Below are 20,701 nucleotides of genomic sequence, written 5' to 3' on the forward strand. Positions count from 1 at the left end.
CCCGTCTACCCCGGGTGGCAGCTCGGCGGTACAACGTACAACGTACACTACAACGTACAACGTACAAGGTACTGGTCAATGGCACGAAAGCCGCGGCCGGGATCGTGATGCCAAATCCCCCGAAAAGCCACGTCAATATAAGAAATGTGGACAACTGTGGACAACTGTGGACAATTTGACATCCCCACGAATATAGGGGAATGCATGCAATTTACTTGTGGTATTAGACAGGCGGAGTCGGAAATGGAACTTGTATGACAGGGCGGAAATGGGGACATGCGAAAGAAGGAAGATAAGATAGACCTTAATAATAGTGGATAGAGAAGGGATGAAGTGGTTTTGACGAGGAGACCGCAAGTCGGAGACAGCCTTGCCGTAGGCAATGAGGGTGGGCGACTGTATGGTACGGGATGACAGGATCCAATGGGATAGAGGCCCGAGAGGGAGAGAGGGGATGTCCAGAAATAGAGGGAGAAGAAGAAGAAAAAGAGAAAACGCCCAAGTGGATAATAATGGCCCGGAGGTGAAGGGATGACGAAGAAAGTATAAAGGATTCCTGGAAGAACACCTTGGACGTCTGGTAGCGAGTCATGCAAAAGGTGGCCCAACAACAAGAAATCCAGGTATCGGCATCGTCTTACGGATGCACAAAGGTGCTGGACGGGACACCGTCTCACAGACTGCCTCACAGAACGCCTACCTGGATTGGCTGGAGGCAAACCCTCATTGGGGACTGAAGAAACGGGTGGATGGGTGGTGTCTAGTCTGTCTCCCCCACCCCTGGCGTCGGATCACTTACCGCATCTCCGACCACACTCTCGCGATCCTATCCTTTTCGGATGGAAGCCGTAGCACGAGACGCCAGAAGCCCAAAAAGATGGCACATATCGTCCCGATGCGTCTTTGAATGAAGAGACCCGCTGGATCACAGGTAAGTAAGTATTCGTACTTTTCAGCCTCTTGATTAGTCCTAATCCGCAACGTACATGGAATCGCCGTCGCCGCATTCGAATTCGTCTAGTCTTGCGGAAAGGCTCCATCTTGGGAACCCCGTACCTAATTAGTGTACATATGCGGTTGGTCGGTATGAAGCGTGTACGAAATAAACGAATTCGACAGCCATGGGAAAGAAGGGGAGGGGGGAAGGGGAAACGTAAACGGTGGTGGGTTGCGCTGTCGCTTCATGCAACAGTATTACTAGTATATTACTGTTACATGTCGTCAATTCCACCCCTTCTTCTCACTGGCTGCTGGTTGCTCGTCGAAAGGTGCATTGCATAACAAGAGATTACCTACCCGATCGTGAGACAGGGACAGGGGTGCAGAGGGTGCAGGCTTGGCGGAGGCCAGGACTGGGCCATCATGCATGAAAGGCGGGAAGGGTGTGGAGGAGAGGAGGATCGAGGGAAAACGGGAGTGAGTGAAAGAGTGAGTGAAAGCAGCAAGAAACGGTGTCCATGGAGAGCCATGCTTCCACCTCCCAGCAATTGCAGAACCGGGTTTCATATTTCTCGACGACGAAATGGAACGACCAGACGAAAAGATGTTTGTGCACTGCAGAAATGGGTATTTGTATTGCAAGTGATGAGTATTGTATATATAATGTGTGGTGCCGAGCGGCTAAAGCCCATAGATTTTGTGCTCCAACCAGGAATACAAAAAAAAACAGGGAAAAGTCCGTGTTGACATATTGGTATCGTAGGAGGGAAAACGCGGTTTTCAGAAAAAGCATTATACAGGTCCTATCTCGTAACGCATCCACCAGGGCATCAATCGGCCGGGAGAGTAAGAAGAAAGCCGGTCCGCCAAGCTGGGAGAATAACTCTTGAAGAAAGACAAGGACAAAGGAAGAAAATAAAATCAAAAAAAGTTCTCACGTCCTAATCCACTTAATTCTTCACAGGAGTCTGAACCGTCTCCTCGGTGTGCTCGCCCTCGGCCTGGAGGTTGTGCTCCTTCTCGACCTGGCCGAGATCGATGGCGGCGACGTTGGCGTCGGGGCCGTCGATGACCTTGACGAGCTCCTCGAGGGTGGGGCCACGAGTCTCGACGTACATGAAGTAGACGAAGCAGAGCTCAAGGAAGACCCAGATGGAGTAGATGAGGTACAGGCGCCAGGTGTTGCCACCGAGACCGGTGTCCGGGTCGCCGGCCCAGGCCTCGAGAGCAAGAGGGTTGGCGTAGTTGTTGAGGAGGAGGGCGACCTGGATCATGATGTTGAGGATCATGAGACCCTTGGCACGGAGAGAGTAGGGCAGGACCTCGACGGCGTAGCCGATGAGCAGACCGGACCAGGCGGTCGAGTAGAAGAACTGGAACAGCCAGATGAAGAAGATCAAGGCGTGGTTGGAGCCAGGGGCGTTGTGCTGCTCGTACAGGCCGCAGGTGAGGGTCCAGACGACGAGGGTGCCGCACATGCCACCGGTGGCGAGCAGGAAGGTAGGGCGACGTCCGAGCCTGTCAACCATCAAGGCGAAGGAGATGGAGACGATCATGGACATGGAAGTCGAGCCGGCATTCAGGCCGAGACGAGCAACCGAGTCGGAAATACCGGCGTTCGCGTACAGAATGGCAGTGTAGTTGGAAATGATGGCATTGCCGGACCACTGGGAGAAGATACCGAGCGAGATGATGACCATGAGACGGTAGCGGTTGCCCTTGGTCTTGAAGAAGTCGACGTACTTGGTGCTGGTGTTGGCGACCTGCTCGAGCTTGATGGTGTCACGGATTTCGCGGAACTCGAACTGAACCGTGGGGTTGTCGGAATCGCCGTTGGCATGGTACTTGGCGAGGATAGCCAGGGCCTCGTCATGGCGGTCCTTGGCGATGAGGAAACGGGGAGACTCAGGGACCCCTGGAAATAGAAAAAGTCAGTCGTCAACCGTCTCGCAGGAGGGAGAGAGACAGAGAGAGAGAGGATAGGGGAGGGGAAGAAACATACACCACAGGAAGAGGAGCTGGAGGAAGGAGGGGGCACCCTGAAGGATGGCAGGAATACGCCACGACCACTCGTTGTTCATGAAGTTGGTGCCGAAGGTAGTCCAGGCGACGATGAGGGCACCCAGATTCCAGAGGCAGTTGTAGACGGTGGTGAGACGGGCACGATGCTGCGGGTGGCAGATCTCAGTCAGAAGCATGGGGGAGGCAATCTGGGCGAAGGAGTTGCCGAAACCGAGGAGGACACGGCCACCGGCGAAAGCTAGACAACTTTGTTAGTCCAGGTTGTATTGTAATAGGAGATGCATGTGGGAAATAGGAATGGAGCCCGTGACATACTGCCATAGTCCTGAGCAGAACCCTGCATGACGGCACCGACGATCATGATAACGAAGCCAATGGCGATGGAAAGGCGACGGCCCCAGTTGTCGGTGATGATGGGAACGAAGGGGATGGAAGCGACGGAACCAATCTGGTAGAGAGCGACGAGCAGGCCGAGATCACTGCCGGAAGGATAGCCGAAGAAGCTGGTCCAGGACTCGAAGTTCTGGATACCGTTGAAGAACATGCTGAAGGGCAGATCTAGTCAGTACAAAGGTCTTGACTTGTCAAAAACCGTCTGTTTGCGCTCTTCTGGTTTTCTTTCTTTTCTTTTCTTTTCTTTTCTTCTTCTCTTCTTGCTTCTCCATGTGTTGATCAAGAACTTACCCATCATAACCAGTGGAGGCCGAAGACACGCAAAGAACCACGGCGTAGAAGTAGAGCTTCCTCAGACCAGGATCCTGGTGCCAGACAACCCTCTCGAACTTGGGAGCCTCCTCCAATGCCGCGGCCCTGGACTCGGCAGTGGGCTTCGCCTGCTTGATGTAGGTGAAACGTCCCATGGTGACTGATGAGGACGAAACCGGTGTTATCGAGAGACTGGTGAATGTGTCGTGTCGTGTCGACAAAGGCGTTCCTCACTTCTGCTGCAGCACGGGTGCGGTTCGAGATGCTGTGCAGACAGACCTTGTTGATGGGGTGGAAGAGAGAGGGATGAGGATGAGGATGGAGACCGTGGAGGAGGCGGGGGATCCCAGGGCTAGATATATGGGGGAGAAACGGAGCTGTCAGTCAGTCCATGGTCCATGGGGCAAGGAGGAAGCCCTGACCCATCCCCGATGGAGTTCGCCTCCGCGGGCCCCCCAGGGTGCGTGCCAGGGCTCGAGGGGCGACTTGACCAAGCGGACGACCAAAAAGGGGACCAAAAAAACGGTCTACACTACATTGACGGACATGCGGACCGGATTTCAGATCCAGATCCATGGGGCATGGGGCATGGGGCATGGGGTATGGAGTAGCAACCATAGGGGGTGTGGGGAATGGGGAGTTCTCTCTCTCTCGAGTCCGTCGAATGAGCGCGAACACAACGGGTGAGCGACGCTAGGCCAAATTAGCCAGAAGCCGAGTGGTAAGGTCCCGTGTCTGGGGCAGGGATAGTACCTTATACCTTAGGTACCTTATGTACGTACTGAGTGTGTACTTTGTACGAGGGAGAGATTCCAGACTAAGGTACCTTAGCCGGTAAAAGCCGTGCCTGTACGCTGATTGGTTACTTCCAGGACGTCCTAACTGGGCCACGCCGATTTGGTAAGACAGAGAGAGGGTGAGGAGGTACAACGTACGGGCGTGGCTTGTTATTGCAGCACGACACGTCTGTGCCGCCGGACCTTCTTAGGGGCGCTCCCCGAACAACAGCAAAGAAGACTTCTTCGCCCGCTTCCTCCGCAACGCATTGAGTCCATTCGCACCTTATGAGATGCCAAGGGGCAACTTGTTCCCCAATACATGAAGAAATCTCCAAACCCAAAGTTCTGGTCTTTGCCTTTCATGCCAAGTACGGAGTGAGACCCTCACAGGGACAGAAGGAGAATAGAACGCAGGGCGACAGTCGAGTCCAGCCCATCTTCGGAGTGTTAATCCATCCTTCCCTCAGTCGTCTCGAGCATTCTGGACTGGTCCGTGAATGCTTTCGGAATCTATTTTGTTTTGTTCGCAGCGGCAGTAAAACTGCCCGATGACCTTTTGCATTGCCGACCAATCTGTCATGGAAACGTACAAAATAGTACTTCAAAAAAAGATCCTACCTTACCTAGGCCAGCCCGCCCCAAGTACGAACGCCCCGGAGCCACCCCCAGATTTCCCCGGTCAAAGCAGAACAATGAAAAGGTGCCCCTACGAAACGCCCACGAAGTATCCGTAAAACGTAAGGTACGTACGTGCCAGCTTTGGTTGACCAACATTCCGGGAGGACTCGATGTCCTTTCCATCTTGGTATTTCTTGGATCCCCACACTCCGCCAGGTATAACGTATGGCATTGGGTCGCGCTGGGGTTACACCTCACTTCAAGCACCCTGTGGCGTGAATGGGCCAACCGAAGTCCATCGCCCAAGGCAGCTTCATCTCTCCTTGTGATGTCCGGTCCCGTCTTCCGAAATGATAGATGTATGGGGGCGGCGGCAGGAAAACACGGAGTCGACCTAGTGTAGTGCATTTCCTTGGCACGTGTCTCCACTTTCCACATGCGTACCTAGGGAATGGGGAACAACGGGGGAACAGGAACGGGGTTAGCAGGGTTTCTGTGGGGTGAACGCTGTCCGAGCAGACTTCTTTCGGCGCAGTGTGGGTCTTAGCTAATACCGCTAGCCTATCCGGCTTGGGTAGTCCGCACGCCTTTTCACCTAGAACACTCATGGAAGTTTTGTCTTCGATGCACCAAGTAATAATTACAACGTAATTACCGTATCGTAGGCGAAAGCCGTACAAGGCCATCTTAAGCACTACCTAATTATTAGTTTGTACTCAAATCCTACAACGTACAGCGTACATAGTAATACATCGCTTTACCGGCAATCGGGTAGTGCGCAATCTACTCCGTAGCTAATCTGAGAGCTTCAGCTTGGTTAATGTTACCGGCTGTCCCGATCTAACGGCCCTAGCGCTCGGCAGGCGCCGGTTAATGATGTAGGAAATTCAAGGGAAATCATGCCGGAATAGGCAAATCCTCAATAATTTCATGTGTGTCATCGTCGTTGTAGTCGTTGTAGTCGCCTCCTTACCTACGTAAGAACAACCGCTTTGCCGCCGCCATGGCCGCCGCAAAGTGAGCTATGGCGTCGATTTCGCCTCCGCTGCCCGTATAATCGGTAGCGAACAATGCCAGTACGCATAAATCGCAAAACGGTCATAGTATGTACCGTTGTATGTAGTGTAGATGTAGACGTAGCAATCCGTCTTTAGCGTGTCGAGAGGCCTACCATTCCTCCGTAGCTTGTCCAGCTATAGCAGTAGCATGTGATGCTTAACCAGTGAGTGGGGGAGTTGTGTAGAGACGGACTTCTGCATACCTAAGGTACTCGGCTCAGCTGTCATTACCTAAGGTAGTCATTTCGCCTCCTGCTCCGTACGACGTACCTCGCTGAAGCTGCCAAATGCGACGATGCGACGGGCCCTATGCCATGTGGCAAATGGATCGCGTATTGGAGGGGACCAATGTTCCGGGAAGCATACATAGAGTTGCAGTGTTGGCATAAGAAAAAAAGGTTAAAACATAACATAAAAAGGCCCCAGCCAGTACAGAGCCTTTGATGCGGCCTGCGGCGTCGAACTATCATCTCGGTACCAAAGAATGCATTTCTTGGGTTGCGTTTGGGGACGCCCTGTCCAATGCCTTTCAAATGAAACCTATTTTCTCTTCGTTCCGTCTTCATCTATTTCCTGATTCCAGGCTTTCAGACTTCACATTTGGGGGCCGCCTGTTCGCCCAGCACCAACAGGATCGTGCGAAAAGACGTTCTCGATCTGTCCAAGAGGATGCGCATGATCGGTGACATCGACGACTGGCCTGATCCGAGAAACCAGCTAGACCCGGCTGAACTTTGGAGGTGGACCCCGAGTTCCACTCCGACCACCCATCTGGAGCGGCCCAAGCAAACTGTAGGTAGGTATATGTAGGTATTGATCTGTCAATTGGTCGCAATGCAGCAAAACTCCATATGACCACGAGATCGATACCTGGGAACGTTTCTCGGCAAGCTTTTCCAACATGCCCCCTCATGGGATTGATGGCTCTTCTCCCGCGGAGGTTTGCTCGTTGGTCGGGGTTCGGGTTGGTTGGGCCTTGCATGTCCCTTGGCAGTTGGAGCAGTGAGCACCTGACACGACCACCCCCGTCTTTCTCGGTTGGCCAAAAGGGGGGGAGGAATGGTGGGGAAAGGTGGGGAGCGGCATGTTGTCCGGGTGCCCCAGTTTCCCACTATTTAGCCTAAACCCGGGTAAACCGATACCCCCCGTAGCAAGAGCCGAGAGAACCACAAGAGGCGCAAAAGTGCCATGTGTCTCGTGTGGACGCTTCGAGGTAATTAAGCCACCCACAATACTCATGTGACACCGGGTCGTCCTCAGTTTAGCCCTACGTCCGCATTCAGGAAGGATGGCAAGAGTAATGACGAGGTTCGCGAAAGCAGAACAAACGGCCCAGCAATGGAGTAGATGATGTGGTTGATTCTGTCAGGACCGGTCCGGTTTCGGTGCTCTCTTCGCTTCGTTGTCTCGGAAGGGCGGAAGGGCGGTCCATCGTCATGGTTATGGACGTAGCGTATGAACTCCGTATGTACATATGTAAGAAGTAAATGAGACCCGCAAGCGAGCAATCCCACAGGCCTGGTCAGCGAAACATGTTCAGCCAATGTGATGAGGAAGTCAACTGCGGAGTACAGGAGTATGAAGTGCCACACACGCACATGGGACGAGTGAAAAGCCGGGGTGCCGCGAGACCCCTGTCCCTGTACTGAATGTCACGAATCATATTGCACTTCAGGGGTGCAGAATCTGTGGGTTCGGGGTGTGAGTGGTCGTTCTGTGGCGTGGCGTGGCGTGGCGTACACTGTACAGCAGACCAAACAGCTCCGCGTCTCGTCTTATTCGCCGTTGTATTCTTTTTCTCTTTTCCCGTTTTTTCCTTCCTTCTAGTGCCAACGCGAAAGGCGCCGTGGCGTCGGTCTTACGTAAGGTGCTCGTTCAAACGTAGCTTGCTTATGAAAGGAATTAAGGGCCGAAGTTCCTGCTGTTGCCGTTGGTTGTTCTGTTTCTCGCTTCCGTTGGTGAGAAACGAAATGACGACAGATTCTTCTGTTTGCCCCCTGTACTCTGTTGTAAGGGCTCACATGACACGAAATCTCTGTCGTCTGGGGAAAGAAGGAATACACAATAAAAGAAAGAAGAAAAAAAAGCCAAGAATTCGAGTCGCACCACTCTTCCTATACGAGCAATTCAGGATTGATTGAAGGCGGGCGAGATGGGGAATTGAAATGAGAGCATGAAAGGGTAATGCAAGGGTTTGGGTGTTGCCGTGTCTGTTCCTGCAGTACCGATTATTAATTAGCGTGCCGTGTGTGTACCTTGTACCTTGTACACGTGAAGAGCGGGACACGACAATGCGACGCCAAAAACGGGAAAAATTGATGCTTCCGCACTAAACGCTGCTAAATCGCTTTCAGGGTACCCGGCTGAAATCCTAGCATCACGGTTAACCTGGATAAAGTTCCCAAGTACCTGCACTAGTAGGTACCACCCTAAGGGTACTTTTTGGAGTAGCTGTAGCTCCCGGACTAGGAGCTGGCTTCTTTTCAGCCTAGTCGGCAAATATCCTTAGTTGTAGATGCTTTTTGGGAGTCGTGAAATCATGCTTCAAAATTAGAGACCATGCTAGCATAACGCTAGAAGAAAGGGAGAATTATTGCTATCCAGACCCGGGCGTCAACCCTTCACCCTGATGAGGCTGGACACAACTGAGGCTTCACGAAACTCATCCAGAACGACTCGAGCTCTCAAGTCTGTGTAAGTGCAAGAAAGAGGGTCAGCAGAAGTGTTGTGACCCTGAACCTCGCTTCTCCCAACCGATTTAATGATCATCGCAGCATGAAGCGGCCATTCGCCTCTTCCTCTTCCTCTTCCTCGTCCTCTACCACTCCAGCTCCGTCCCGTTATACAACAAAAACTTGCCCGTATCCTCCTGCTTCAGTCCGCCGAGCACGCCCAACACTCCCTTCGCGCTATCCTCGATCTCGAGCACCGCCTCAGGCCCGCCCATCTCCGTCTTGACGTGGCCCGGGTCGATCGCCACCACGATGGCCCTGTCCGCGAGATGCTTCGCCTGATGCACCGTCAGCATGTTCAGCGCCGCCTTGCTGATGCTATACGGCGTGATCACCGCGGGGATGCGCCCGTCCGACAACTTGTTGAGGCTGCCGAGCCCGGAGCTGATGTTGGCCACCACCGCCGCCGCGGGCGCGAGGAGCGGCAGCAACACCTGCAGCACGCGCGCCGGCCCCACGACGTTGGTGTTGACGTGCGACGCGATGGCCTCGGGCGTCGCCGTCAGGCTCGTCTGTTCCCGCGCGTGCAGGACGGCCGCGTTGTTGATGAGCACGTCGACGCGGGTTCCTGCGCCGATGGCGGCCTCGATGCTCGCGGCGAGGCCGGCGACCGACGTCTCGGAGGACACGTCGCATTCGACGATGTGGACTGCGCCCTCCGAGGCGTCTCGGACGGCGCGGAGGGCCGAGAGGTCGCTCCCTTGCTGCTTCCGCACGATGGCGACGACTGTGTTGGCTTGGGAGCGGCCCAGCTGGCGGACGTATTCCAGCCCGATACCGGTCCTTGTGCCTGTCACGACGTAGACGCCCATGATGTGGATTGGTTCCGAGGAAGAAGGAAGATGAGATGGCGATTGTTAGACGAGTGTCTTGATTTCGCGAGTGTCGGTCGCTCTTGTGAGGGTGACTGGTGTGAGGCTTCGTGCTGCGAACTTTTGGTGCCGGGGGATGGTTTGCTCTGTGCTTCGTCCTCCTATCCCCTCTTTCCGTGGCCCGGTCGCGACAGCGTCTTTATATACCTCTGCCAGCACTTCACCTGTCCCACATTATCCCCCTCCCCCCCCCCTTCGCGCCTTATGAGGTCAACGAGGCTTGTGGAATGCCGAATGTTCTCGAAGTCTCAAGTCATGTATCATGCCATACCTCGCGAATCAGGCCCCTTCATCTCCTTCGTCGTGACTTCTTATCGGCGTAGCTCATTTCTTTCCCGCTTCCCAAGGTTCGACTAGAGGGATGATGAGTCACACTATTTACCCTTTGCATCTCCAAGCTGACAAATGGCTGCATGAGTCTCGGAGATTGAGAACGCTGAGGAATGGACCTCGAAGCGCTTTTCACCTAACCCCGGTGTCCAATGATGGAGAAGTCGACCAGCATCTCCCCGTCCTCCGATAGCGGTATTCCACCTTCAGAAGAGTGTTGACGAAGAAATGTCCGCACCATGTCTCGACTTGGAAAAGGCTACAAATCCCAGGCAACGGGAGGCAAATGAGGGGTTGATGTGTTTTTGGTCTATGCCACTGAAACAAGGAAGAAGGCGTTCCTGTCAAAGGGTTGACCGTTGACCAAGCCAGGTAAGGTAGGTGGCTCGAACCACTTGGTGGATGGGGGTGATCGATTGCCCGTTGTCATGGGCATTGTATCTGCAACGGGGCTATGGGCTAGTCTGACACATTGAGTCTTCTGACGATGCTTTACCTATACCGAGTCCGACACGGAGCGCTTCTTCCGCGGGGGCGACGCTGGGTGCTTTTTTTAGCGTGCCTCTAAGTGCGGAGAAATGATAAGCCTACAAAGTGATAAGCCTACGAAGTGATAAGCCTACGAAGCGATAAGCCTACGAAGCGATAAGCCTACGAAGTGATGCGTTGTCCGAAGGAGGAGATCTGATCAACTACGTCAGACTTGGGCCTTGTGTTCCTAACATGAACCATTTGTCGCTCTGGTTGTGGTATGGAATTGTTACCTCCCGGGGGGCACTGCTGAAAGCGCGAAGCGTTACCATCTGGAACTTCTACGCCTATAGAGAGTGATTGGAATTTACGGCTCAACTGGACAGTTCTCGAGTAGAAGGACAGCATCACATGCAGAGCAGCAAACAATATCTGGAGAGTGAGCATGTCCAACGACATCATAGCGATAAAGGACGGCGACGAATGGCAGTATTCGAGACGATGAGAAAACAAGATGACATTGAATAGCATTGATACGTAAGTTCTGGGACAATCTAGTCAACCCGAGCTAACCGGAGGGATGATGGCGACCTCGTCCCCTTCTTTGATCACAGCACCCGAGTCATCTCCAGGCGGTGGCACGTCTACGTATTCCAAATTGACAGTAACCAAGCAAGAGTCGAGAATCTTCGACTTCATCCCCGGATATCTCTCCTCTAGGGCACCAAAGAGCTGGCCGAGAGGTAAAGGAGCCGGTAGCGCTTCGTGCTGCTTCGATGTGAGTGAGCTGGCACTGGCAAAGTAGAGCACGTTGAAGTGGCCGCTTGGCGGCTTTGGTACGGTATTCATCGCGTTGCTATCACAACCATCCCTGCAACTTCTCGGGTCAGTGGGAATGCCTTCCATCAAGGTGCAAAAGAACAAGCATTGAAGAGGATGCAGGATCAGAGATCTTGGTGATAATAAAATACATCATGAGATGATCAGGTAATACATGCTGTAATGTAACATCATTCCTGCGGAGTACGAATGCAAAAGGAGAGAGGAATCCCTTACCTGAAGTAACGCGCAAGAAGGCACACTCCCACAACGCTTGCTCGCGTTCAGATTCTGAAGGGAAGAGAAGAGGTGGAAGGTGATGGAGGAGAAAAGTCGAACGGTACAATATGAGAAAATTTACCGGCTGCCCTAGTAAAGAAAATGGTCCGAGCTCTATCACGTGACATTATCCAGGTCTCCTCGGATCCGAGTACATATTTCGGAGGAACCATCACATTACACGGGCGGACGACTATGACACACAAAGGGCAAAGCTGAGTGTGCTAATCTCGAGTGTCCATACGATTCCCAACCCCTCCAGATTTCCTCTTGCAAAGCGCGCGATGTGGGGTATCTACTGGGAGAGCATTAAGAAAGCTTCGCCATCCGGGCCTCCAGATCCTTAATCCAACCTTCCATAACCTTCATATTTCCACTCATGGCAGCATCACCTTGTTGTATGGACTCCTCGACCTTCTCTAGACCCTCTCTCCACAACTTCATGTCGGCTGCCATTTCCGCCTGCTGCCCTTCCATGCGCTCAAGCCTCTCGTTCGCGGATGCGGCGTCTGCATGAATGGCCCGAAGGGACCTGAGGCGGTCAAGCAGGGGCGGAAGCAGTGGCGCGAGGTTCTCGATGGTAGGCAGGGTGCCATAGAGCGCATTGATCTTGGCAGCCTGCTCCGAGTCCTCGGGCCTCTCCGTGGCCACGCCCTGGGCCTCCAGCGCCTCCTGGGCGCTCTTGGCTCCCTGGCGGGCCTTCTCGAGCTGTTGGGCCTCCTGCGTCAGGGTCCTGACGCGCCGGGAGATGGCGTCGAGGTTTGTCGTCGACGCCTGTGACAAGGTGACGATCTGCCGTTGTAGTCCGTCCAGGGTGGGGAGGATGGCGCGCGGGAGACCGTTGACGTCCACCTCGGGCAAGGCGGCAGAATTGATGCCGATGGCCCTCTCCAGGAGGACGAGCCGGCGGTCGAAATCGGCCGCCTTGGCCAGTGCGTGGCTCTGTTCGTAGGTAGGTGCGTAGGTGACGGTATATGTCGCGCTGCCGTCGAGAGAAGCCAACCCTGTTTCCGCTGGCGCCGCCGTGGATTCTACCGCCAGGGAGGCGGAGGCTGAGGTGGAGGCGGCAGGTTTCGCAGGCCGTGAGGTGGCCCGTATGGAGGATTCGCTGATGCCGGATATCTCGGCGAGGATCTCGCTGAGAGATGCAAGCTTCTCGCCCTGGTCGCCATCGCCCTCCGGTGGTTGCGAGCCTGATGCAGCTGCCTTCTTCCCATATTCTTCCTTGGCTTCCGCAATCTCCCGCTGCAATCGTGCAATTTTGCGGTCCAGCCTCTCCCCTTGCTCGTCATCGTCGTCGCTGAAATCGCCAATCTCCGCGGTACCGTCGTGTAGAATGCGTCGTCGTCGCGTAGACGTCCTGTAGGACTTTCGCTTGCCGTCTACGCGATCGGAAAAGTCGGCGGACGTCGCATCGACGCTGTAAGGGAGGAAACGGGACCTGGCCTCGTCTATGCGGAGGCGGGATCGAGAGATGCCCGTTGCGTCATCGTCGTCCTGGTCATCGAGTTCATCGTCTGATTGCGATCTGCCGGTCGTAGTCTGCCATCGAGGTTTTGGTCAGCCGAGGTGTGGCTAGGCCCAGGCCCTATGGCCCGGAGGGGGGGTTCCAAGTTGCCCTTACGGGGACGGTAGAAATGTCGTCAGTCAGTTCTGGTGTTTCGTAAATGTCTGGAGCCGAGTCCTGCGTGCTATTAGTACGGCGAAGGTCTTGGGGAATCTCGGTTGGGTTGGCGGCAACAAACAAGGTCAGGAAGGTTGGCGTATTTCCGGTTGAGCGTCGCCATTGCAGCGCTTGGGACTGGAGAAAGAGACTGTGTAGCTCGCTCACAGGGCCTTGATAGCCACAAGGGAACGATGTGCTCTATGTTTGTGGTGAATTCGTCAGATATCTGGACCTTAAGAAGGAAGACATACGAAGAATTACAGGGAAGCTCGCTCACAGGGTGGAACACTGTACGGATACGGTAAGCACATAAGGAAAGGTAAGGTAAGGTAGGTATAAGTACTTTAGAGCTAACGTTTCAGTGGAGAATAGGGGCCATAGCAGCCAAAGGGCGGGGTCAGGAGGGAGACATCGAGTACCAGGGCGTGACAATGGACTGTGCGTACGTGTACCATATGGTGGATGCACTGTGTCAGCACACACCTGGCGAAAGTTCAAGGAAGTTCAAGGCGCGTCCAAACGCGTCCCTCACTCGCCATTGACACTGGAACCTAAGGTACCTACCGTAAGGTACAGAGTGTACTCAATACCTCGTACTCCAAGGTATTTGAGATCCAAGAGGCCATAGGCCATTGTTTTCTCTGTCTGGCTGAGTTTATGAGCTGAATTTGTCTTCTGCCATCTTTACTGATTCACTCGAACTTCATAATCACGCACGACCATCGTGGCTTGGACATGAGGTCAAGTCTCTTCAACTCAGACCGGCTTGAATGACCCTGGCAGGAATCCCACAGCAGGCCTACCGTTGATTGAACCCATGGTCGTCCTTGTCTGGCCTTGGAGATCATAAATTTGCGACGCCGTCCTTCGTCGGCCCAGGCACGAAACAATCGACCATGCCTCCCAGGAAACAAAGGGTGCTCGGCCTTACCAGGCATGCAACAAGACCCTTATTGAAGACAATCGGTCAGCAACCACGAGACGGCCCTGCACGCAAGAGGTGCAGGACTCCCGAGGACATAAATGCTCCTCCGGGGGACTCTGACGCAGAGAGTTCCGAGGGCGCATCTGAAGACAACATGAATTCATCATTCCAAAAAGAAAAGGCCGCAGGCTCCCGGGGTGAGAGAGAGGATGTCTCTCAAAGCGATACAGACTCAACCCCACGGGGGGATATTCGAGCCACCGCCTTTCGATCGGGCAAAGCCGCCAAGGCTACTCTTACTTCGCAGAGCCGGGGCACGAGCCGGGCGCCACTAGGTAAACGAAACACCAACAAGGTGGGCACCGAGTCTAGAGGTATCAAGCGTGACGCCGACGATCTGGACGATCCCGATGATATTGATGATCCGAGACCCGTCAACGCTTCGGCTTCTCGGAGAGACAACGGGAATCGCTCGTCTCCCGGTCCCAGTTCCAGGGAGAGTGTGAGTGTGAGTGACCATCACACGAATGCGTTCAACCTGCCGAACGTCAAGCAAGCCAGCAGAAAATATGGCAAAAAGGCTCCAAAGCCATCTCGGTCTAGACCCCAGGTCTCCGAGGAAAGTGAGTCTTGTTCAGCTCGGTCCATTGCAAGACATGTCGTTGACAGAAGGCAGACCACGCACCGTCTCAAACCTCCAAACCTGCGTCTTTTCAAGTCCCGGTGGATCTGCCCCCTTCGAGCCCCGTCGCCAAACCAGCAGGTTCGGGGGCTTCTAAACGTCCGGGTATCCGGATACCCTCAGACTTGCCAGGCTCGGACTCCGAGTCAGTCGGTGCGAAGCCAAAGGCGTCACTCAATATCCCGATTGATATGCCTGAGGAGCCGACCGGCAAAGGATCTCGCACGGGGGTAACGACCAAGCTGAAACGTTCTGGCATTGACACGAAATTGCCGGAGGTCTCCTCGAAGCGATTGGAGACCGCACTGTCAAACCCCGCGTTGGAAATCCCGGCCGATTTGCCGGGCGTGTTGGGTCTCGATAGCCCTTGGAGAGATGAACCGCTCGAGGGACGAAGACAGACGCCTCCGGACTTCACGTTAGGAACGGTCCATGGGAGTACCACCACCCCAGTTCGCATTTCGTCCGCGAAGGAGGCGCCAGCGCGATGCCCCATGTGTTCCCAGCCCGTCGACGCGGCCTTGCTTCGGAGCTTCACGCGTGGAGGCCACCTGAACATCAACAGGCAGCTCCAGTTCTGCCGGTTACACAAGAAGAAGACGGCGGAGGCGACGTGGGAAGAACAAGGATACCCGACGATAGACTGGGACGCCCTGGCGAGCCGGTGCTGTCGGCACGACAAGTTCCTCCGGCGCATCGTCAACGGCGGGGACTCGCACTACCGGTCCCTGCTTGCCGCCAGGGTGAGCAAGGGCCAGGAGCGGACCATCCGCAAGACGGAGCGGAGCCTCGCCCCCGGCTACTACGGCCCGCGGGGCATGCGCGCCATGTCGGAGCACCTCGTCGGCCGCTTTGCCGCGACCTTGCGGAGACGCGCCGTTGAAGATTCCATCGTGTCGGCGCGGGGTACTGCGGTGTTCGTGTCGACGGTGCTGGTGCCCGAACTGGCGGTCCGGCTGATCATGGAAGACATGCATGTCGATCCGGAGGGGGCGAGATCTATCCTGGAGGCGAGCGTGGATGTCGGCGAATTGCTGAACGAGGAGCTGCTCGACACGGTGCAGGATCCGATAAGCGACAAGGATAAAGATGCCGAGGACGCAGACGTTTTTGTTTAGGAGCCGCCCTTTGCAACCCCCACCGCCCGTGTTCTAACGTCGATATGTTTTATGACTTTTGCCTCTATATCACTACGCATTGTGTGGCATATGTACAACTGACTTTCTCAATCTATTGATCTCTCGAGGGCTGTCTGCCCAACGAGGCAATTACTCATATTTTATCATGACCAAGGCTATGTAATGCGGCGGGATACCATCACATCATTAGATGACCCTGCAATTAAGAGAAGGTCATCTCTCTTTGTGCTCTGCATCCAAAGGTAGGAACTTCTCGCTCTTCAGCTTCCATTCTCCACCGGGCTGGCTTTCCTTCCAGCCCACAGCCGCCTCACGTCGTCCGCCCCTTCACTCCAGAAGGACAGCGAAGCCCTCGTAAGGGCCCAGAGTGGTCGTGTCTCGAGCGAAATCATCCACCCGCTTCCCGCCACTGCTCACGAGCACTTCCCGCACAGCCATCCCCTTCATGGCTTGCCACCCCACCGTCTGGTCCGAGAAGTTGCCGGCCACAAGCGCCACGCGACGTCCGGGCAGCCCTGTCTCGGTTCCGGGAGCGCGCCGTACGTAGGCGAATACCTCGTCGTGCGAGGCGTCGAAAAGGTCGAAATCTCCATAGACGAAGATGTCGCGGTGGTTCTTCCGGGCGGCGAGGACGGCGCGCCAGCAATGGAACGCAGAGTCGGGGTCGGCGGTCTGGGCTTCGGCGTTGATCTCTACGTGGTTCGGGTGCGCTTTCATCCAGGGGGGGGTGGAGGAGGCAAGGGCGAAGCCCGCGTGGGGGCCGGCGGTCCACTGCATCGGGGTGCGGGCGTTGTCGCGCGATTTCTTGCGGTATTCGGCGCGGAGGAGGGTTTTGAGCCCTTCGTCGGGGTTGTCTTTCCGTAGGCTGTGGTTGTGGTGGCTGCTTAGTTCAGGGTCCAACGGGCGGTTAAGATTTCGGAATTGTTCGCGGTGACTGACGATGAAGGATTCCCACGCTTTCCTCCTGTCCATGGGGTCTAGAAGACTAGAGAAAGAATCCAGGTAGGGCGCAGAAAGGGAAAGGAACATACTTCCAGTGACTCAGGCAGTCGATATCCTTATACTCCTCCATAGGCCACTCTTCAGGGACGTTGTGCATGCCGAGCTCTTGGCCCTGGTAGATGAAGGGCGTCCCCGCCTGGAAGCCCTGGATCATGGCGAGTAGCTTGGCGCTGTTGGCGCGGTGGATGGGCTCGTCGCTTGCGAAACGGCTCACGGCACGGGGTTGGTCGTGGTTCTCGAGGTAGAGGGCGTTCCAACCGTCGTTGTCGTACATGAAGCGCTGCCATTTGTAGATAGTTTCCTTGAACTCGGCGAGGGTCCATTGACGCGGGGAAAACTTTCCTTCGGGGCCGTGGTCGAGATCCATGCTTGGTGCTTATCAAATGGGGTTGTTGTTCCTGACGGGTGGTTGTGAAAGAATGAAAAGAAAAATGGGAAGGGGGGGGGGGCCGGAAAAGACAGCTCACCATTCAAAGTGGAAAATCATACTCAACTCCCCCCGGTCAGCGCGGACGCTCTTGATGATCTCGTCCAGGTCATAAACACAGAGCATCTCCCCCACGCTGAAAGCATCGTACGTCTTCAACACGGCGCCGATTTCACCCAGGAACTCGTGAAGACGGGGCCCCGCGGCATAGTACTCGGCGCCTTTGTGGACGGCAGCCTGCGAGTCGGGGAAGCCCTGGTCCTTGCTGATAAAGTTGATGACGTCCAGACGGAAGCCGTCGATTCCGCGAGCCAGCCAGAAGTGCATGATGTCGCGGACGGCAGCGCGGACGGCCGGGTTTTCCCAGTTGAGGTCGGGCTGCTCTCGGCAGAAGAGGTGGAGGTAGTATTCTCCCGTCGCTTCGTCCCATTCCCACGCGCTGCCTTTAGGGTTTCGGTCAGAATAAGGGGTGCGAGACGGTGGGTAAGGATCCAACATGCCTTGAAAGTGGGCGACCCAGTTGTTGGGCGGTTAGCGGTTCCCTTGGGCGTCGTAGGCGGGCTTGCGCCAGATATACCAGTCACGGTAAGGGTTGTCCTTGGAGCTGCGGGACTGCTTGAACCATTCGTGCTGGTCGCTAGTGTGGTTGACGACGAGGTCGAGGACGAGTCTCATGCCGCGCTCTTGGAGCTTTTTCATGAGGTCGTCGACGTCGTCGATGCTACCATACCGAGGATCTACGACACGGTAGTTGCTAATATCATAGCCCTAATTCGATTCTTAGCGGTATTCGGAGTCTTTGCTATGGGTGTTCAAAGGCGGGGCCTCCTTTGGTTTTCCTGTGTCTAGTTTTCTGGTTCCATCGTGGGCAGGTGTGATAGCACCTACCATGTCGATCTGAGGGCTCTCGAAAATGGGACAAAGCCAGACAATGTCCACACCGAGAGAGTGGAGGTAGTCCACCCGCGAGATGATGCCCTTCAGATCACCGACACCCGTGCCGGTCGAGTCTTGGAAAGAGGCCGGGTAGACTTGATAAACCGAGCTTTCTTTCCACCAGGCAGAGAGCTGGCTACGTGCATTCTTTTCACTTCCAAACATTTCGTTCTTCGCGGAGGAGAGCCAGAAGAGTTGAACGTCAATGTGTGCGGATAGAGGCAAGGTGTTATCAGTGGCAACGTCCAGAACAATATATGTTTCTAATTTACTCCTTGGGGGCACGAAGAAAGAACAGACAGATGGATGAGTATGGTCTGTGTATGTAGATGGGCAGGCCGGACACCAGCCGGCCCCTCACTTTGAAATCCCCTGTGCAAGGTAGGTCCCAAGGCACTCCAGAGACGACGTGTACAACAGTTCGACGACGCATGGGATTGTCGCGAATAATAATGGAGAACTAGACCCCAGTGTGGCAGGATTAGACAAATGAGTGGATGAGAGCTGGCCGGTGGACGAAGGTCAAGGAAAGGTGAATGGTGTTGTCTGAAGCTTAGGGGTCCACTACGGTCTCTAGCTCATGCATGAAGTGCGTCTATGAGTGATGATGTGCGGGGGTTTGCGTGGGCATTTGTTTACACGGGGTTTAGCAGTTTATAGTCCATGATAGTTGGAATAGTTGGACATGTTGTCCAGGAGAGGTTCCTTTCTGTCTTTCTGTCTTTCCTTTTTTTCTTCTTTCTTCTTTACTCTCTTCCCCCCTTCTCTTCCATTTCCCCTCTTCCTTCGATTATTTTGGGGGTTCGGATTTCCCTTGGGATTGTAGCAGATGGTGTTCCGTCCTAGCTGGGCCAGTGATTAGTGGTAGGCCAAGGAGTGAGATAATCCAATAAATATCAATATTCTTGTCCAGCACAGAACCGATCATAACGATAGATGCAATCCGGTACAAAGTGCGAGAGATTGGGACATTACACCCATCAGTCAACACGCCTCAACCCAGTATAAGTCTGCTGAATGGCTCTGCTCGCAAGCTGTAATTATTATGCTCCCAGTCGCCGACTCACCGACTCACCGAAACACAACCTCGGAACGGATATTGAACTCTCTCTTATCTATCTATCCCGGCTCTGTTATGGTTGTCTTTCTCTTGAATTCGTCGCATCCCGAGACTTAAAGCACCTATATATACTCAAAGACAATACCAAGTCTACACTCACTTATATTTCTCTTGTTCTGGTTCCTCTCCCGTCCTGTCATGGTATTGTACATATGTACTTACAAAGTACAAGGTAATCCTCGAGCAAGCGAGAAGAGAACATCAACCCTCGTCCGTACAGACCTAGGTACCGCTGACTGGCGTTCTCTCATTACCGGCACTCCGTATATTAATACCTGCGATGTATCTCCGAATACCCCCTACCCTACCGGTCCCTGGGTCTGGGCGGTGCACGAACCCCTAGGACGAGCATCTACTGTACAACGTACTTTGTCGTGATTTATACTTATGCCCCGGGCAGTCGTACCTTTGCGAAAGGATCCCTGCCTTCTTTTCTGAATTAAGGCGGTGCTGGATAATCGATAATCCAATGACGAGAGATACTGAAGGAGCGCGTCCATTGTGACAACCGACAGTATCGTACCTTATTCCACTGCTACTTTGCTGGTGGCGCCTTGGTACTTGTAGGTAATTTTGGTAACCGATGCCTTGATCACCAGGCGGCCCGACTACTTCGACATGCAAGCCACGGACCACATTGTGTTCGGTGACGCGGTGGCCAATGGGAAAGTGCACCAAGTCATCGGTTATTAATAATCTTCCCCTAAAGGGTGTTTTGTTCCTCCGTTTCTCGCACGGAGAACACGGAGCACATCAACGAAATAGGTATGTAGACATCAAAGAGAAACCGAGACGAGACTAAGGACTGAAAAAAAGGCTTAGTAAAGCAAAGACGTGTCTCTATGCCGTTTATGTCGATGTCAAGATCCCTCCCTTTTCGCTACCTGAACAGAATGTAATTATAATACCAGGTATCTATATATACCGTAGAGGTACGGATACGCTTCCCCGGAATTGAAGATAGTTATATACGTTGTACCTACTTAGCACTAGCTTGCCCGAAACCGCCCCGGCCTGAAAGCCCACATAACCATGATTTGCAAAGGAAAAGGCCACTGTGAGACGTGTGAGAGTTATGTCTCTATGCAGGTGGGTTAGGTATTGTCCGCTATGTTTCGTCGATATTTCTGTGTCCCCTGTATGCCTCGACGCAAATTCCACACAGCTCCAGCAAAAGCCT

General features: G+C 54.2%; 8 protein-coding genes across 8 annotated transcripts; 1 reads left to right on the plus strand and 7 right to left on the minus strand.

Moving 5' to 3' along the window:
* Positions 1 to 1,320: 1,320 nt before the first annotated feature.
* SODALDRAFT_60489 (hypothetical protein) lies at positions 1,321 to 1,904 on the minus strand. The gene has a single exon (XM_028615528.1). The coding sequence runs from the start codon at positions 1,730 to 1,732 to the stop codon at positions 1,361 to 1,363; it is 372 nt and encodes a 123-aa protein (XP_028463082.1). The 5' UTR covers positions 1,733 to 1,904; the 3' UTR covers positions 1,321 to 1,360.
* Positions 1,890 to 3,821, minus strand: SODALDRAFT_284212 (hexose transporter protein; the record flags this gene model as incomplete). The annotated part of the gene is made up of 4 exons (XM_028608453.1): positions 1,890 to 2,854; positions 2,942 to 3,199; positions 3,277 to 3,506; positions 3,646 to 3,821. 4 exons carry the CDS (start codon positions 3,819 to 3,821, stop codon positions 1,890 to 1,892), a joined length of 1,629 nt encoding a protein of 542 aa, XP_028463083.1.
* A 1,087-nt stretch (positions 3,822 to 4,908) lies between these two features.
* SODALDRAFT_363090 (hypothetical protein) lies at positions 4,909 to 8,890 on the minus strand (the record flags this gene model as incomplete). Its single annotated transcript, XM_028614529.1, has 14 exons — positions 4,909 to 5,018; positions 5,196 to 5,256; positions 5,322 to 5,507; positions 6,049 to 6,085; positions 6,144 to 6,256; positions 6,392 to 6,428; positions 6,555 to 6,636; positions 6,720 to 6,939; positions 7,023 to 7,107; positions 7,368 to 7,388; positions 7,451 to 7,639; positions 7,720 to 7,807; positions 8,003 to 8,125; positions 8,740 to 8,890. The coding sequence occupies 14 exons, from the start codon at positions 8,888 to 8,890 to the stop codon at positions 4,909 to 4,911; spliced, it is 1,503 nt and encodes a 500-aa protein (XP_028463084.1).
* A 49-nt stretch (positions 8,891 to 8,939) lies between these two features.
* On the minus strand, positions 8,940 to 9,665 carry SODALDRAFT_320651 (NAD(P)-binding protein; the record flags this gene model as incomplete). Its single annotated transcript, XM_028609554.1, has 1 exon — positions 8,940 to 9,665. The coding sequence occupies one exon, from the start codon at positions 9,663 to 9,665 to the stop codon at positions 8,940 to 8,942; it is 726 nt and encodes a 241-aa protein (XP_028463085.1).
* Positions 9,666 to 11,052: 1,387 nt separating this feature from the next.
* SODALDRAFT_328595 (hypothetical protein) lies at positions 11,053 to 11,661 on the minus strand. Its single transcript, XM_028610738.1, has 2 exons — positions 11,583 to 11,661; positions 11,053 to 11,403 (listed from the first exon to the last, which is right to left on the minus strand). The coding sequence occupies exon 2, from the start codon at positions 11,373 to 11,375 to the stop codon at positions 11,085 to 11,087; it is 291 nt and encodes a 96-aa protein (XP_028463086.1). The 5' UTR covers positions 11,376 to 11,403; positions 11,583 to 11,661; the 3' UTR covers positions 11,053 to 11,084.
* A 272-nt stretch (positions 11,662 to 11,933) lies between these two features.
* SODALDRAFT_284115 (hypothetical protein) lies at positions 11,934 to 13,411 on the minus strand (the record flags this gene model as incomplete). Its single annotated transcript, XM_028608445.1, has 3 exons — positions 11,934 to 13,166; positions 13,249 to 13,308; positions 13,370 to 13,411. The coding sequence occupies 3 exons, from the start codon at positions 13,409 to 13,411 to the stop codon at positions 11,934 to 11,936; spliced, it is 1,335 nt and encodes a 444-aa protein (XP_028463087.1).
* A 644-nt stretch (positions 13,412 to 14,055) lies between these two features.
* SODALDRAFT_60570 (hypothetical protein) lies at positions 14,056 to 16,189 on the plus strand. The gene is made up of 2 exons (XM_028615529.1): positions 14,056 to 14,838; positions 14,892 to 16,189. Exons 1-2 carry the CDS (start codon positions 14,187 to 14,189, stop codon positions 16,013 to 16,015), a joined length of 1,776 nt encoding a protein of 591 aa, XP_028463088.1. The 5' UTR covers positions 14,056 to 14,186; the 3' UTR covers positions 16,016 to 16,189.
* On the minus strand, positions 16,097 to 18,862 carry SODALDRAFT_346266 (alpha-glucosidase). Its single transcript, XM_028613246.1, has 5 exons — positions 18,354 to 18,862; positions 18,043 to 18,233; positions 17,506 to 17,904; positions 17,068 to 17,406; positions 16,097 to 16,901 (listed from the first exon to the last, which is right to left on the minus strand). The coding sequence occupies exons 1-5, from the start codon at positions 18,564 to 18,566 to the stop codon at positions 16,364 to 16,366; spliced, it is 1,680 nt and encodes a 559-aa protein (XP_028463089.1). The 5' UTR covers positions 18,567 to 18,862; the 3' UTR covers positions 16,097 to 16,363.
* Positions 18,863 to 20,701: the final 1,839 nt, after the last annotated feature.

Source organism: Sodiomyces alkalinus (genome assembly GCF_003711515.1).
Source record: "Sodiomyces alkalinus F11 unplaced genomic scaffold SODALscaffold_11, whole genome shotgun sequence".
Lineage (NCBI taxonomy): Eukaryota > Fungi > Ascomycota > Sordariomycetes > Glomerellales > Plectosphaerellaceae > Sodiomyces > Sodiomyces alkalinus.